We start from the raw sequence: 19,247 nt of genomic DNA on the forward strand, positions 1-19,247 counted from the left end.
CAATTATTTCTAATTTACTTCCCTTCGCCATTACTCAGTGCGTATTGTATCGCAATACACGATGTCCTAGTAAAAGCGAACGTCACCGTGGCGTTGAGATAATTAGATTAAATTAGAAGTTCCGGATGGCGCGTCCGTCTCGTATAAAATAATTATTTTGAATAATTACGAAGTGGTAGTAACCCACCTATTTGTGTACTAATTTCGAGCAACCCTTAACAGTTTTGACGTTTATTGAATGGATTGGAATTACAAAAACAGTTCGCCTTGGTTACTTGAGAGTAATTGCGTTATTTCACGTCTCCGCTGATATATAGAACAAGCCGTTGTCGTTCTAAGAAATTTTTGTCGTCGAAACCAATACGACACAATGTCATTGTTTCTCACTTCTTTACGAGTACGCACCGTGTATTGCCCTCCGAATATCGGAAAATTCTAATTTATTGTTTTCGCTTTCAACCCCCACTGAAGTGTACCTACCTAATTAATTCTTGGCGTCGAAAGGTATACGCTGTGTGGATATTATCAAAGCTAAAGTATGTGAAACTGTTACTAAAATCTCCTAACAGATTGATATTGTACTCGGTCGTAAAAAAGTGCTTCTTGCTTTCTGTGACCATTTTCCGACATAATCAGTTTCATTTCATTCGCCTTAATTCAAAGCAGCAAAGTGATTTGAACTACTACTGTTAATCGTACTGTATAAAACTTATAAATGGACTAATGGACAAAAATGTAATGTCCCCATAAGGAAAGAACGTTCATAGCGTATAAGGTTCAGTTGTTATTACTTAAACATATCAACATTTTAATTTAATGGAGATGAGTAAGTATCATTTAAGTTGAACAGTATTGATCTAGCATTAGGAAGGTTCAAGGATAAAACGTATTACCGACATTTTTACTCGTGTATACAGAATAAATTTTTATCCAACCTCGCTTTAGCATGCAAACAAGACGAGGGTGAGTTTTCTTTGAGGGATATTTTCAGCAATTTTTCCAATTATCCCAGAGATGAGATCATTTACTTACATTGGAAAGCTTTAAAAGCCCGTAATAATTCACCTTTACCAAGAACGATATATTAACATAATCTACTTATGGTGGTAGAATCTCATGTATCTTAGGGAAAACTAGATAGACATAAACCAGCTCGACCACATGAGACAAAATTAGAATGTGACCTAGTTTCTCTAGAACAAAGCTCGTGATGTTTACGACCGAAACTTCAAAACTAGCTTTGAATGAAAACAGGTCGAATCGTCGAATTTTCGCGTGAGAGAAAGGGTGAATTTTTCATTCCCTAATTCGGCTATTTTAAGAAACAATCAAACGTTATTGCTTTATTTAAGTCAGTATTAGAATCTTCCGTTTTCTGAAAGTGTGCGGCCCACCTAAATCGGAGCTCTATCCCGGCGTATGGAAATTGGGCGAGCTTTAGAAAAAGAAACGCTAAAATATTCTTACCGTACTGCAGTGTACTTCCAGCTTTACTAATGAATCGCAGGAGAGGCATTGCAGAATTAGGTCGAAGAAACAAGAAAATCTCCAGAGGAGAGAGCTTACTGTTAATTAAACGTCTAATTACAAGATGCAGGGCACTTCTTTAAGCGTCGCTTATTATTATTTAAATTACCTTTGAAAGACTTACCCAATCTATCTAATACATACGTTTCGGACTCACCTGTAACAAAAAGAAATTGATTATTGTCTGTCCTCGAAATTGTAAAAACTTCTATTAGGTTTAGTAAATGCAACTAAAAGTACCAGCAAATCCGCCTTTAAGCTCTTAGGTACTTAAAGGCGCACTTAAAAAATTAATCAACTTTATTGTTCCGGCTACTGTTAAGCACACAATGTAATTAAACCTCCCTCTAAAGTGGGTTCTATTTTATCAGAGTTTTATTCCCAAATTAAATTGAAAACGTCAATCAGACTTTCTTCTCTTTTACAGAATGTTTTTACGACGTACTTTAAGCCCGAATGGATACATAATTCCATTCCGTTGACCGAAATTGCAATATTAGGCACGTAATGGCGGTTTACTTAAACGTTAATTCAAAGAGGCATACGAACAAATTTATCTAATTTATGAAGTCTGTAGTGTCAATCAGCACGGTACCATAGTAGGTAGTTTTAGTAGGTACGCAGATGCAACCAAAATTGGTAGCAACCAGTTCTCCAAGTCCGGGTCCAAGGCATTATTTATTGTCCCCACGGATAAAGAGTTTATAAACTCTCGAGAATCGTTAACAAATTCATTTCTTTCTATAAAGGCACTGGTAACGGTAAGCTGGGGCTCCATAAAATTATTTTCCAAAAATATATAACAAGTAGGGATTACCATTTAAAGCTATTGAAACGTTTCAGTTAAGACATTTTCATTTTTATACTACTTATTGATTCACACTTTGTTATTTCAAATGGGTTGCCTTATTAACTTTGATTCATTTTTTAATCTGTGCAAAAGTTAAACTAAAGTTAACCGGCTTATAGGAAGAAACCGAGATGAATTACGTTTCGTTATTGTTTGAAAATTATTGTTAATTTCGGGCTGAAGTATCACGAACCGTTTCCGTTCAGCGTAAAATGATTTTTAATTTAAGAAAGCTGCATCGACTAGGGCTTTACCATCACATATTAATCACGCATAAACCCCCATATTTGTTCGAAAATATTTCTTTTAGAACAGACGTCCATAATGTAAATATTAGGGAAAAAAACTTTCTCACCATATCGCTCCATAAGACAACAGTATAAAGGGTCGTTCTGCTACAACACTGCTAAAGATTATAATATGCTACCGGAACGTTTGAAAGCAATTAGAAACCCTGGAACTTTCAACTGGCTGTTTTTATGCTAAGGAGATCCTGAAAATTGGATTTTAAGTTCATTCATAATCCAGTTTATGTGTATTTTTTTAGTATTTCATTAATCATTATTTTAGGAATAGCCATAAAAAATCTCTGCACTATTGCTCTACGTTCGACTGCTCCTTAGAAATTTGTAATAAGGTAATTTTTTGTTTTTACGAATTTCATGTAATCCTAAATGTAAATGAGAAATGTCATTGATACGGTGCTTCCAACAAGGCATCGAATGCGAGTAATTAAAAGACACCTTATATACAAGGCGGGTACATGCATTTTGAGATGAACGTTTTAACTGTCTTCTTCAAGTTTTTAACTACATATTTTAACACAAAAAATCTTGTGTATTACACGCCCGTAAAAATGTTTTGCGAGTATTCATAACTTACTCATCCTCGCAAACACTCATTTTCTGGACTTATGATACAAATTACTGCTATTGCATGCTGGAAAGTGTGTGGTGAATTCTGCAACTGCACCTGTTCATTTACTGAAAAGTTGAAATCTACAGGTGAAAAGAACAGACGAACGGTTTACTTTAAGACTCTATAACAATATACTTTTAAAAAGGTTCTTCTCAACATATTTTACTTAATCACAATTCGTAATGAACTTGATATGCTGCACTATTTAAAGATGAGTTACATTTGCATTTTAGTAGCAGTAAATTAAATTGCAGCTAAGCCTGTGAACACCTAGAACAATTGCAAAAAAATTAATTCGTTCTGAGAGAAAATAAGGCTGCAATTGTATTTACTTTACCATCCACTTGACTAAGACTTAGGATGAAGTAAACACGCATTCATTTCACTTCTAAAATAAACAGAGAAATAATCTTTTGAGAAGTATAACGAAATCGTGTCAACACATTTAAAAATGTCTCCCCTTCTGACGATGTAAACAAAAATATAATATCGATGTAATATACACAAATTATATGCATGGTTTTGACCAAACTTTTTTAAATCGAAAACTGTATAAGGCGCCCCGATAAAGTAAAATCCATCCCACTTATTTTCGTAATCGAACTCGATGTTTCTAAGCAGATACCGGAAGGATTCCCTTAGTGCAAACACCACGATTACTTTTCCAAAGCTGAAACTTTAGTACGCGAGAATTTATTCAAATTTCCCACCAATTAGGTAGATTATTAGAGAATTCGGTCTACCTTTAGCTCGTTATGGTACACTTGCGTTTGGATGCGAGATAATAGCAGTTGTAGAACACATTTTCAACATATGCTTCAAGCATCTGCTTCGATAGATATAGATTTTATAAATTATGTAGAAGCTAAGACTGAAGATGCAAAAAGAGAAACGCGAACATCTGTAAGTCTTTATTTCATTTGTATCGAGATTCATTGTCGATTCTCTTCGAAATTAAATTTCGGCTTACACCAAACTCATCTGCATTCATTTGCATTTTTTTTTAATTTGTCATACCCCAAAACACATCGCTATTTGGCGAAAGTAATTTGTGAAATAGCCTTTCGCTATCGGACAGTTGGGTGTTGCTGTCGCCGAGACGCCATTCCAAAACACTTACACACAATCGAACGTTCTAATAGATGTAAATCAGGTTTGCAAATATAAACGAAAATGAAAAACCAATCCGTGACATACATTTCCAATATCTTTTTATACTTACTCAAACAAATTTGTCTAGAATGTTTTAATCTGATATTTCTTTTATGTATACTTAAGTATGCGATCAATTTCTAATACATCACTTTGAGCCGATACTCTACTACAAACAACGCGTTCGGTTGGAAGTCATATTCGCTCTTCGTGAAGTCATTTCAATTCAAGTCAATGTCAGGGATAAAGACGAAATGATATAATGATATCCGACGACACCGAGTGTATAAAACGGGTAGGTACTTACATCCTTTTCACGTTTGGTGCTCCAAAAAGTAGAAGGCCAAATTATGCCGAAGTCAAAAAATGTCAGTTCACCACAACTTGCCAGATTTTACTACTCGCTAATATCATGCAAGATTTTGGATACAGAAGAAAATTGACGGTTCAGATTACAAAGAGGGAGTAATTAAAACTCAGTGGAGTAGAATCGCTAAAATTTTGCAAGATAAGTAGGTACAACTATCGAGAATATAATGTTTGTTTCGACCCTTTCAAGGACATAGTTTTTCATGACGGATTTATAATGCTGTTGGTACGGTAAACTATGCATGTGAGCCTTTTGCATAATTAATAGTAATGGTAACATATTGTTGCGTTAAAATACGTGCGTTCTAGAAATCTGGACATCAGTTTGCCTTCACGTGTAACAAACGGGGGGTATAATGGTTTTGTGTCATTCAATGTCCACCCTTTTGTCCGTACGTCTGACACGCACCTTAAAATCGAAGGTTAAAATAAATGATCGTTAAAAAAGTGATAGTAATGCTGAGGATCCTTCGATATTCCGTTGTATCGGTTTATTATTATTACTATTATTATCTATAAACAACCCTGCAATTATCATTTGAAGAAAAATTTCTTTCTATATTTTAAAGTTATGTAATTTTGTATAGCAATCATCAATTCCAGGAGTTGTAACTTTTGTGGTACACCAACTATTTTTATTTTTTTTTGGTAGATTATGCTTATGTAATCTATAATCAACCCTGTAATTGCACCCCAAAAATAGGTTTCCTTCTCGTTTTAAACTTACGCATTTTTTTATAAAATTTTGTCTTGCGTGTAATGATTCAGCAAGTCAAGTAGTTTATAATTTTCCATATTACTTGACTTCATTTCATATTGAGTAATTTCAAGGTACTTCAACAGTTCTTTTCAACACAAATGCCTGTCCCATATTTTTCTCCTTTCGATTCCTGAATAGCTACATTTGCAAAATATCATCAAATTACTGCATGTCATAAATTGGGATAAAATTGGCAAAAAATGCAGAATTTTCAATTTTGTTTGACGTGTTGTACATTTCGAGCTTTGCATGTATCAAAAGTCACGCAAGAAAGTATACCCTTCTATTTTTACTACGATTTTCGATTAAAGATAGAAACAATCTGTTGAAAAATGAATGAATGTAGAGGATGTCGAAACGCGATGGGTATTTTGAATAGAGATTTCTGCGCAACAGAATTTCCAGACAAAGAGTGAAAAAGTATTAAAGCAATGCACTTGTCAAGTAATTATGGAAAAGTTGATATCACAAGCAAGTATACCCGATTGTTCCTAGTAATTAAACAAAATCCAGTTTAAATTAAAATCTTGTTTGTATTTATAATTGGTGGCTGACAAATACACAACGCTAAATTAAATTCTTCAATTATGAATGATTACGCGAAGTGGAGGCGTTGTTGTACATGAAAAGGGTCGAGGTTTTCACTTTATTAACATTTACTACATAGATTTATGGCGTTTGGGCTCAAATTGCAATATCTCTGTCGGCAAGAAGATCGCGCGGTTAAGATTTAAATAATATAGGCATACATTTTCATTTTGATGTTTTAACACAAATACGTTTCTAGAAAACCACAAAAGTGGCCTAGTAAATATCCAAGGCACTATTTCTTTCTTTTACAACTCTAATTACAAATTTGCGCTGCTCTCTAATGAGGTTAGGGAAAAATCGTAATACTTTCTAGATCTACTTCTCGATTCTCGCCAGCGAAACACGCTACTTTTTCCCGTTTATTTTAGTGTTGCGTTACAGCAAAGCAAACCGGAAAACTTTATTTTCTACATATTTCCGTAAACCACCAACCCCCTCACTTCAATAAAACTATTTCAAACAGCAATGTCGTGGATTTAGAAAATGTATAAAATCCACTATGTTTTAAAGCTCACGCCGCTCTGTCTCTAGAGAATTTTTATCTTCTCCAATGCATTTTATTGAAAATTGCTTTAAAAACCTTTGAAGATTTTCTGGACAAGCTACGAAAGTTGTAATTCGACTAAATTAATTTTCGTACCAAGATTTCAAGCGAGAAACAAGATTATCTTTACAAACCGTAGTGATGTGATTAATTAAAATTCCGCGTTTTAAATCAAACTACCCACGGATTTTAAGAACGCAAAGACTGGTATTTTTTGTTATAACGTACATACCTTAATAGAAAACTTTGTTTTTTAACTATAGAATTGAGGAATTTCGTTTATTAGGTAGGTAACCTCTTGGAGCATAGTAGTTCACGTATCTAAATACGTTTAAAAAGTAAATTTCAAAGTTTATCGAATATTATGCAGCATAATTCTTCATGATTTCCACCAATCGTTATTTTTCAAGCGGGCACGGATTTTCATCTCCTGCCTGTTGGCTCAACTACCTATTGAATTTCACATTTTTATATCCGCTTCAAACACTTCTCGTATAAAGACATTTTTGCCTCCCATTTCCCAGCCAAAATTAACTTGGTTATAAGAAGTTATGCTCTTCCTTAATGCATGAATAACATATCTTTTGGTGACATCACAATAATTAATCTTAGTAAGAAATCTATAGAATAAAATCAAGGCAGTGATTGAGTTGTATGTGCGCCCTATCGGTAGATAAACGAACATAATTGTGCTATTTGCAACCACTAGATTGTTTCTTTTTCTTTTCCAGTGCCGAGGGAAACTCGACTATGCGAAGCTTTGATTTCCCTTCTGTTTTTCCGCTTGAAAAGCTAAAGTAAATCATTAGGCTTGATACACGGGTAGTGTATTCTTAAATGCAAAAGCACTCTCTACTAGGTACCTTATTTATTACAACTTTAAATATTTTCTTATACATCGTCAAGAATATAAATAATGGACAAGAAGGATAAACGAGGACCCAAAATGTCCCGTTTGATATCTACCCATATGATTACATTAGATTATGGCTCTAGCTTAAAAATTTTGTCGTTATACTAAAAGGTGTTTAAAAAGATGATAACTCTACGTTAGGCGTTTCACCAAAAAGATCTCCCTTCTTTGGAGATATTTAAAAAAAACTGTATGGTAATTGATTTTCGACAGAGCTTCCCCCCCCCCCGCCCCGCCACCTTCATTACTACACTAATACTTTAATGGCCCGTAACCTATGCAATTCCACCTGGCCCTTAAGTACCCAGTCCGCCCCTGGCCGCCATGTTGAATGATATATTTGGTTAATAATAGTACGTATTTTACACCATTGCTGATTCTTTTCGCATAATAGAGTTCTTGGCTTAACGTTAAAATGATATAGGTACTTATATAATTGATAGTTACAAGCATTTATAATGGAGTAGGTACAAGCAGTCCATGACTATACCTACGAAGGATATTGTTATGCTTTCGGTGATAAAATTTAAAATCTCATCTAGGAATGTGAACGTGAAATGTGGTTACCTACTAAATTAGGAGGGCTAAACTTTTGGAAGATTGGAGTGGTAAATCCTGCAATATAAACATAAAAATGGCGAAATCATATATGAATCCACTGATGACCAAGGTTACAAAACGTGTTGAATCAATTATATTGTTTAAAAATGTTCTAAAACGCATTTGGAAAACGTCAGCACGCCTGCTTCAAGAGCTCTACACAATTTATAGGCCAAAGTAATTGTGTTTAACGGGCTAAAAAATAAACCGTCCAAAGCAAGGGAAACGAAAGATGGAGTAACACCCCGTGACAGATACTAAATTCCGGAAGTCATTTTTGTGTACTATAAAAATCAAGTAGAAATAAGCATATGTTATAAAAAGAATAAAAAGTTACATTGTATGGTTATGTGCACATATGTCACATACGTACATTATGGATTTTTATTTTGGTTGCATGCGCTGCAAATGCATTTAAATTGTCTTGCCTGAACACGGCGCGGATCTACGTAAGATAAGAAATAAATGTGTTGGTGTTTCAAAGTGTTCTTTCGAGTATTTGGCAACTTGGCCAACCGAATATTTAGTGATTGCTTAGACGCAACTTACAAAATGTGTTGTGTTTGCTTCTGTATGAGGAATAACAGCTTACAAAGTAGTATTTACGATAGTAAGCACGGTACGTTTCTTTAAACTTACAACTACTTTTAATTTAGGAAACGGCGATAAATTTTCTGTTAAAATAGACGTTTTCGCCCTTGACTAATGTTTAACTTTCGATCCAATTTCGAGGGTGGAAAAGAGCTTCAATTACGCGATAATGATAAACCACGAGAACCAAACTTTTTACCCTTCGATAGTAATATTATTTGATAAAACCACGAATGCATTTTACGTACTTATTATAGGAAAAGTTTGTCGAACGAGAAGAACTTTCGTTAGCCTTAAAGCTAAATGCGCGAATTTGAAAGAGAATTCAAGGCAAATAACTTTTTCATAAAATTTTTAAATCTTTCTTTTTTGCTTCAGAGCGGAAGTTTGAAATAACCGAATCCTTCTACAAGCACGTGAATAGAGAAACTGCCGAGGAACTCCTGCAGGGTAAACAAAATGGCACCTTCATTATTCGCCCTTCATCTCAGGAACCCAACATAGGAATCCTTTCACTAACGCAGGATAATAAAGTCTTTCATCTTGTAATACGACAAAGGACCGATGCCCTAATTGCCCTGGGACAAGAAAAATTTAATGAAAAAACTTTTAAAGATTTAAACTCCTTAATTAATTATTATATCAGTAATTATTTAATTTTGTACTCGGATGACGTTAAAAGCTACACTTTATTACTGCCTTTTACTTGAATGCAATAATTACAAAACAATTACACTCTACTGCAACGATTTATTTCTCCATTACGCCCTATGAAAAGAAAATCGTATTAGGTCATTAATACCTACTCCAATTTCTCTTTTTTTGTTATTTACTGTTTAAAATTATACAGTTGGCTCTAGATTAAAAGTCTGTATCTTATACCAAATGAGTTTTAGACAAACGACAATGTTTTACAAATGGGAAAATAATTTACCAGGCCACCTAAAAAAGGGTGGAACACAAATTGCCGCATAATGAGTACCGGGGGAAATTGAAATTCTGTATAAGAAAACGGCAATTTCGCTAAATTAACATAAATCCGTGGCTCTTCGATTCACAATTTGTATAAGTCGTTTGGTGGGAGAGAATGCTAAAGTTCGAGTTTGTTGAAAATATGTGAATTGCTTTTGATGAAATTCTTCCATTTTTCAATCATTAATCGTCAAATATTTGTCATTTTGGGTTGATGAAACGACCTCTAACGCGGAATCATATTTCTATTTTTTTGACGATTGTATTATTGTAAATACTTTGCACATTAGCAGTATGTATGATTATTATTATAGTTGGCATGATTGATTCGGGTATAATTCCTCATTTAATGTATGTTTGTGGGATTTGCGTAAGTTAAAGTAATAAGTTGGATAGTGATCAGTAAAGTAAAGTGATATAAATTGGCAGTGTAATTTACAAAATGCTGAGCAGCGCCATTTAAATCACACAGAATTAGTTTGAATTCAAGCAAAAGAAAATATTGGAATAAGAGTAGAATAACTGTTCGTAAAGTTTATTAATGCAGTGTAAATCAGATTCAATTGAATTGCATTCTAAAAGAAGACCGTAATGGTCACCAATTCAGTAGTTATTGCTTATATAAATGAGGTAATCTCACAATTGTAAGCTTGCACAGACTATACAATTTCTAGAATTGTTTCGCCATATCGCTTAAAAAATCGACATCTTGGGTGATATGGCTCGAAGACAATGATAGTCTAAAATGATTGTGTATAATAAAAGGCACATCTTCCATCCCCTATATTGTTACAGCTAAAACGAGGTAGGTTCTTATCTGTAATGTTGTCGACCCTGTTACGTCTCGATAAAATCTCGAAGTTATGTGGGTGCCCGAAAGTTCCGAATCATTTGCTTCCAACGCTAACTTTCCCGTTATACGATGATTAAGCTTTCGAGGCTTTACCTTTATTTAGTTAGGTTCATTATATATACGGCCTTTAATTTCGAAAAAAAATGCCGACGTGCTTCCGTTTGCTTTCGGTATCGAGTTAACTCTTGAATTTTTATCGAACTCGCACGCATACACAACACAGCGGCAGCATATTGCTGAATTCTCTCACTAATCCTCATACTGACTCGAACGTGTTCGGTGAGCAAATGATTGCTCGATAATGTTAGAACTCGAAAACAGTTAGTTTGCCCTACAAAATCCCTAAAAGTTCATCAGATACCGACACGATCATTCTATTTTCGTATTCGGGGCGTAACCTAATTTCCAAAAACTTTTTGCGGATTAAATAGGTACATTCGCTTTTGTTCTGATATTGCTTAAATATGAAAGGGGTATAAAAATATTATTTATTCCTTAAGGTCTACGTCAATATTAATTTGCATGTCCAATTGCGTACTAAACGCAATGAACTAAAAGTTAACTTCATCCTTATCGATCTTTGGTCCCTTTATTTCAAGTGGTATTAATTTGAGATAGGTACCTATACTTGCACTATTGAACCACAAAGATAGTGAAACGGATACTAGTCGTTTTGAATTGGATCGGTTAACCCGTTGGAGAGTAACGGAAGCAACCTTGGTGATTTTAAGATGGATAGGTCAAACACAAAGGCAAAATAATAGATCTCGACAAAACTTTTTCGGGTACTATGAATAGCTAAACGAGATCTAGGACGCACAGAATAACGAATATGAATATATGCAAGCCTAAAGGATCTACACAATTAACTTAAACAAAACGTTACAGAGGCGTTTCTACTAGAAGCCAAGTCTCTGACGAATTAAGTAAATTCTACTTGATTCTGTTCTACTTATTTGATTTACTTTACTGTCAATAGGGATTCACTACTGGACCTGATTTTCAAACTACTTGTCCTAACTCGACTTAAAATCTAGTTAATCTCAAGTCAAGTAGTGGAAATTGGCTGCCAAGTTACGCTAAGTACGGTATGCGCCATAATATAGGGTGTTACATGACCGTACCTATGTAAAAAAAATTAAATTGCCCGATAGAGAGGACAAGCACTTTTTCCTAATAAACCGAGGGTCCAACGTGTTTTGTTTGGGAGCCACCTCCAAAGAAGTGGCGAAATTTGGATTTCTTCTTCAATTTTTTTCTCAGCAATCATAAGAGTTACAAAAATTTCTTTGGATAGGTTTTAGGGTATGCCTAATTTTTTTTCAAAATTCCTACATATTCGTGCGTATTCAAATGCGTATTAATAACATTACTTATTGATAAAATGTACTTATAAGTAATTATATTCACAATTGAAAACCTGTTCAGTAGCAAGAAGCCCTTAAATTTCAGCAGCGTTTATTTTCGTGTTTTTGTGCTACAACACGCAGCACAAATATGAGTTTTATTGTACAAGTTATAATGTCACAACTTCTATATGGCCGTAAACGTTTCGGCAATGAATGAAAAAGTTCGGGAAGACGTTAAGCGACCATAAAAATAAGTTATAAATAAGTCCGAAATTCAGAACTCGTCTCTTATCGGGCATAAGATGAAATAAAATTGCGCCAGAAAATCACCTCCGAAATAACAAGTAAATACCCCAAAGAAATTTAACGCACTATTCGATCATGGAAGGCTCGAGAACAGAAAGCTGGGGTAATAAAAATTTTACAGAAGTCAAACGCGTCGACGGGTTACCCTTTTATATGTACTTTTCAATTTGGAAATGATGTTTTAAGTTGTAAACAGCGTCATTCATGGACGGATCTTTGATTAATACTTTCGTATTGTTTGCTTTAAATGGCTCTGTTTATATATTTGCTACTTATAAAGTGTTAAAGAAAATTCCCAACGACTTTATTGCTTTGAGGTAAAAATTTGTGAGTTCTTATTATAGAGTTTATTAAGTTTGAGGTGATTCTTGAAGCCATTGTTCAAACACCCTGATAGTATAAACGTATAGAAACCCGTAGAATTGAGTTTCATCAAACGAAGCAGGTATTTACGTTTTCCTTTTGTTTGGTCCTAACATTTCCAAGACGACATCCTGACCTACATTCCATGCTTAATTGCACACTTCAATTCGACATAGGCCGTCTCATTCAGATAATGAGTATAATATCTCTTAGCACTTCACTTATTTGGGAACTAATAAGATGATGAAAGACCGATGCTGCTTTACACTCATAGGGTACTTGATGCAGGTCAGAAACGATGGGAAGTCATATTTGCACTTACTAAGAATATGAAAATTATTACTTCACTACTCTCACTCTTTTATTATAGTGGATAACACAAAAAAATCTTTCATTGATTTATAGGTATCTTGTAGATGGTTCTGCGGTTCAGTTCACCATGCAACTAACTAAAGCACACTGTCCTCAATATGCAACCTAGATTCCATGCAACAATTAATGGATTCCCACAGGTTCCTACCGATCTACTGTCTCAGAGCGGTGTACATTTGAAAATTAAGGGAAATGTATGCATAGTTCACGTTGACATTTGAATTTGCTAGGAAGCACATGTTTATAAACTGGAGGTTTGACAATAAATAAATATTGCCATTCTACATATAAACATTTCTCTAAGAAAAAAAAAACATCTTATAATCGACTTGAAAAATTTCACTACTTCAAAGGGCTATTCATAACTGCTTGTCACAAAGCTGGAGGTAATTTTATAAGTAGATTAATAGTGTCTAAACACGATCACAGCGTAGGTAGCAAAAGTGATTGATATCGATTCTAAACACAAATAATGCGCGTGTTAAAATGAGAAATGTATCAGAGTTACAATGAACAGTCTCATTTCGAGAATACGTCGGGGCAGAAAAATATTATCCATCAACTGAGCGCGAATTAATGTTCCCGAAATAAATTGTTATTTGAATTACAAAAACTTCAGACAGGTATTATAGCTCTAACTGTTTCACGAATGTTTGACAATTCACCATTTGTAGAATTTGAGTGTTAAATTATTATACAGCCGGGAAGATACGTCATTTCGTTTTTTAATAGTTGAACATTAACTTTTATTGAAAATTTAATGAAAAGGTTATGCGTTCTTGTGTAAAAACAGAATTACTTGATTGCGCCGTCTGAATGGTGCCGTTTGCACATTCAAAATACTCGGTTGTAGGTACTCGAGTAGTCGAGTGCTAATGTTTTCAACGTAAGACTTGCTTTTAAGAGTAGGTATACTTACTCATTATCTTTGAATAATTGAGCTTTGGCTGAACCGACCTTTTTTTTTGGAAAATGCAGTAGTTACCTATTGCTTGAGAACAATCAACCATTTCATTATTGCAAAGTTAACTTTGTTCTTCCATGTAATACTATTTAACTTTAATACAAATGACACTTCATTTTAAGTCAATGGAGACATATATTTCCAATCGGTGTGTAATCTTTGTTGTTCTCATGATTCGTTAGAATAAGAGCAAAATTATCAACTCAACTGATGTAGAGGTGATAACGAAATGAATGTTTGGAGCAAACGGGTGGTACCTACAGCATTTGTTTCATTATGGTACAAAGATTCAGGTATGCCAAGTGTGAGTACAGGTAGAGCATCCATCATTCACTTAAAATCAAAGATAATAAAATATGAACTGAGAAATTAAAACTTCATTTTTAATACGGCCCTGATATTCTGATATATTCTTAAAACCCTTTTGATCCTGTATTCAATGATGTATAGTATTTTACGGTTCAATTGCAGTTTAACATTTGCGAACTATCGCTAGAGGAATCAAGAGCACCCTCCCAATCGTTTTGCAGTGAATGTAAGTAGCGATCTGATAGTGATAAAGGTCCCACACCCCTTGTACCTATAATCGGGTCTGTCCTATAAGGGCGAAGTGCCTATCAAAAACCTCCCTTGTTGTGTTACAAAAAGGAGTAGAAAGGATATTAATTCTTGTGCTTTAATTCAATAAACCGACCGAAAACTATTATACAATTTATTGTAATGTTACTGAACTAAAACTACCTAGAGTGGAGGGGGTCCGTTAACTTGCCCCCCCCCCCCACTGAGAGATTTCATAGTCGTATTATTTTGAAATGAATGCGCTCGTTATGCGCTCATATGTGCCACCGATAATAACTCTTGGCGCTAGCTTTAATTCAAGCGGCGCAATTGAGCGCATAACCAAATGTATCAGGTGACCTAGTTACAAGGGACAAAATACGTACTGGGGGGGGGGCTACGTTCACTTGGCCCCCCCAAATATTTTTTCGGATTTCTAAAAAACGATAATGGCGCAAGAGTTATTATCGGTGGCGCATATGAGCGCATAACGAGCGCATTCAATTCAAAATAATACGACTATCAAATCTCGCAGTGGGGGGGGCCAAGTTAACGGACCCGAGTGGAGGGCAGCTAGCTTTTTGGGAAATATGTGTTGGTATCTTTCGATACGCGATTTTCCTATACGATCTCGCATGAATTTAATTCTTCTTTGTTAATAATGCCTCAATAATTAACTCAAAACGAAGTGCCATTTATGTTAAACTTAAATACATTGAAGAAGAAACTTAACTTAGCAATGGTGCAATGGTTGATTGTTCATAAAGCAATAGTTTTACTCGAGGTTTTACTAACCCTGAATACTATCGCGCTCAAACTACTTTTTTGTGTGCTCTGCGAGTAGTATGTAGGTACCTATCATTAGATTCAATTTTAACTTTGAATATTCAATGATTTTAGTTTGTAATAGTATAACTCCGGATTTTAACAAAGTCTTCACAAGTGCCTTTTTAGAATGTACCTGACTGAAGCTGTGGTAACTTAAATTTTATCAAAACCTGAAGCTCCGTAATCTTTTAATTTCGAAAATGTCGATGGTACTCATTTTTTCACGAGACTGGACGGCATCGTTAGTAGTAAAGAGGATAAAATCGTAAACGCATGGATCCAAATTTTGAAGCATACAATTTGTATCAGGTAAATTCTTACCTACCACATTCGATTTGATCTTATTGAAGAAATCTGGCTCAGCACAATAGTGGTACGAGTATTTGCATTAAATACAATGAATTAGATAGAGACTTCACAATATGCCTGTTAAATTTTCATTCATGTAGAAAAATTGAAAGATAGTTCAAGCATGTTGAATAATAATCGATGTATAGATTTTAAGCACCTTTCACAGACATATTTGGAGGTTACGTAAGAAGTAGGGACATTCAATATCAAACCAATGACACAAATACACCTTAAACGTTAAAGAGACGAGAGGGCAGAGAAAGCTAACCAGGTGGATAGGAAAAACGAAGTGTGAAAAGCGGTTTTTGTGTCCACTCCTTTCAAAGTTTGTGAACGACACTCTACTTAACAACGTCGTTCGAGAATTGATTGTTACGGGGAGAATTATCGCTTCAACCCCAACGACCCGATATGTTATACCTTAGATTTTCTTAACGGCGCAGCCCATTTAGAAATTTTATGGTATAATTATCATATAAAAAGCGGAGCTTAATGACCATTTTACTGCCTTCTCCTTTATTATTTCAATAAGCGAAATTACTTTTCGTTTGCCTTAAGACGAGAGAAAAAAAGACTCCTACCTTAGTTTTAACAGCTTTGAAAGATGTTCTCTTTCAGTGTCAACTGAAGCACTGAACACTATTTATATCTAAAGTGTTCCAGAATGACTTCAATCGGTATCAACGTTTAATCCTAATCTACAAACACCGTCACAAGACTTGGAAAAGAAAATCTATAGAGTATGCTATTCGTTGAATGTGAACGAAATCGCAAGAATGTTCGCAAGCATACCCATTAGCGTGCTGCAAACAAGTCCACGCGTATTGAAATTGCATTCACGTTGTAGAAAATGCACCGGACACGAATTTCGCATCCCGGAAACCTCTCCAATGGTATCCAAAGCGGCTACCGGAACGAACTGTGGCTCCTGGTTGTCGGTTCGGGACCGGGGAAACTTATTCGCCTGCGCTTTTCCATCGATTTTACTGGGCCGACCTGGCCTCCAGATGTATTATACATGAAACCACTCGGAGGACATGGACCAACCTGAGGCGAAGTAAATCCCTCGGTTTTCGAAATGGTTAAAAACGGTAAATTTTTTACATAAACTTTGCGCGTGTATCGAACATTCGTGGTTATTACGCAGTGAAATTTCTCATTTTCAAACGAAAGCAGTGGAAATAATTTTTCATTCGGACGTCAATTATCTGACAATAACAGAAGTAGTTTGAAGCATTCATTCAAAGTACGTTATCGTCGTTAAAAAAAAGGGCACCCCCAACCATTTTTTACGACAGTTGGAGGGATTAACTGGCGCAAAGTCATTATTACCAACAAAAAGAGGTGTCGCAAATGAGCCGAATTTGTTCGACACCGCCGTGGGAAAAACTAAGCCGTGCGGTTAAACCGCCTGTACGGAAATTCTCTCGGTTTTATGGACTCTAATCTAAACCAATTTAATGGGCCCCTTAGTATCGACATAAAACGGGAATCAATTCATTTTCTCCTAAGGAAAGAAAGATGTTTCGAGAATCTCGCGCCCCCATTTTTAATTCTACTTTCTTCGTCCTTGTATTATTTACATCTCCTTAATGTTTTACGCAAATGTGTCAACATAATTTAATAAAAATGCGCTCAAACCCCCTTCTAACTTAAATATAACATTCTGCCTCCTAAATCCTTTCGAAACAATAATTGGCTTTAATAATATAAATAACTGAATAATTCATTTGTATTTTCAGTGTGGTTTCTGTTGGCAATATTGTATTCATTGCAGTGACAGGTATACATGAAGGAACCTACTTCATGTTTTCCTGCCTTTTTCGCCACTGGTTCGAGTACGCACCTGATGGTATACAGTGTTAATGGGGTGCTATTTTTTTGTGGTAAAATTCTTGAAATTACAGAAAAATATGGATTTAAAGGCAAATATGATTACTGATGAGCGTTTAAGTAAAAAATTCAAGCTCGCGATTTGCGCGTCTCTGTTGAACAAATTCCCACTCACAATTTTAGAATCACCAATTGACTGCGTATTGCACTACATTTGTTCACACGAATTTCACTTTAAAGCATGCCTACTAGAAGTACCTACAGGACCCTTAAAACTTATAATTTTCCCATCTGTTATCATATCACTTTATAAGTATAGTATTACATTTAAACAAATATAGCAAACGAGCGCTTGGTGGGAGGTGAAATCACCCCCGCGTACAAATTAATCTTTAATTAGTCCTAAATTATAGGCATATTTTTACTTGACTTGAGCAAAGTGGGGGTGTCGTCAACTTTATCGGCCTGTAAATTGCTTTGATTAATAATCAAAAATAATGTGCAATAAATAATGTTTCGTATTTGTAAATTAATTTTTTGATACTCATCTCCTCCTACATAATACAATTTTCGCGAATTATGGCCCAACCATTGTATGGTACCCAAAAAGATATTGGCCCAGGTTGGCCCACCCATTGAAATATTTCCGGCGGCGCCACTGCGGCCACGGACAACCCTTAGTTTTCTATGTAGTCATCAAACTGTAGCTAAAGTGAATCATTAATTATCCAAAAACGTGCGAATTGTAATAACTGGCACTCTGTGAAGACAATTCAAATGGCAATTTGAGAAAATGAACCTGACGTTTTATCAACTTTTTAAATTATCTGAGGACAAAAACAAATTGGGTAAATACGCATTGTAAGAGATGGGCGTTTGACAATTGACAAGTTTATCGCAATCAAAAGAACGAAAATTAGGTCCTTACATGCTAAAAATGTATAATTCTTACCTTTGTAGTTGTTGCAGTATTTTCCGCATCCCTCCACGGCCACTTCACCCCCACAGAATAATAAAAGAACTTCAAAAACGGTCCGAATATTGCGAGATGCACACCGCGCGACGCGAACACGTAACACCTGTGTTACAAACAAATTGAATTAGAATGTTGTATCGTTATCAGAACCATCTGGTTTTTTAACATGTGTTTGAATTGAAAAACCAATCGCTACGATTCGAATTATTTATTGCCTCTCCTTCTAATAATTTTGTATCGCTTATTAAGTAGTTGTATTTCTTGGCTATTAAGTATTAAGCTATTATGCTTGAAATAATTACACCTTAATTGCAATAAGGGAACGATGGCATAAATGATTGCGGGACAAGAGCCTCAAAAATTTTAGTTCATGTTTTCTAATGGAAAATTATAGGTACCCATAACTTTTCATTTCGAATAAATATAAACTCTTCTGCAAAAATATAGGCATATTCCTTTGTCTAAGTTGGAATAAAAAATAACGGGAAAAGTTGAACAAATTGGAAAAAATTGGATGTTAATTATACTTTCTCTGAGTATAAAATAGCGCCTGTAGAAACAGTTCTACTTTATAAAATTATTGCAGTTAGATCTTCTAGAAAAAGCGTTAAAACTGATGCTCCCACATTTAAACGCCCGTATTTATTCCTGCATGTAAAGCACTCTTGTACTGCGGGGGTTGTTCCTTTACGTAGTACACCGAACAT

General features: G+C 35.0%; 1 protein-coding gene across 1 annotated transcript; it reads left to right on the top strand.

The window, feature by feature from the left end:
- The first annotated feature begins 8,673 nt into the window (after window positions 1-8,673).
- Window positions 8,674-9,555, top strand: LOC116177567. Its single transcript, XM_031496558.1, has 2 exons — window positions 8,674-8,843; window positions 9,194-9,555. The coding sequence occupies exons 1-2, from the start codon at window positions 8,690-8,692 to the stop codon at window positions 9,523-9,525; spliced, it is 486 nt and encodes a 161-aa protein (XP_031352418.1). The 5' UTR covers window positions 8,674-8,689; the 3' UTR covers window positions 9,526-9,555.
- Window positions 9,556-19,247: the final 9,692 nt, after the last annotated feature.

Source organism: Photinus pyralis, unplaced genomic scaffold (genome assembly GCF_008802855.1).
Source record: "Photinus pyralis isolate 1611_PpyrPB1 unplaced genomic scaffold, Ppyr1.3 Ppyr1.4_LG8, whole genome shotgun sequence".
NCBI classification, from domain to species: domain Eukaryota; kingdom Metazoa; phylum Arthropoda; class Insecta; order Coleoptera; family Lampyridae; genus Photinus; species Photinus pyralis.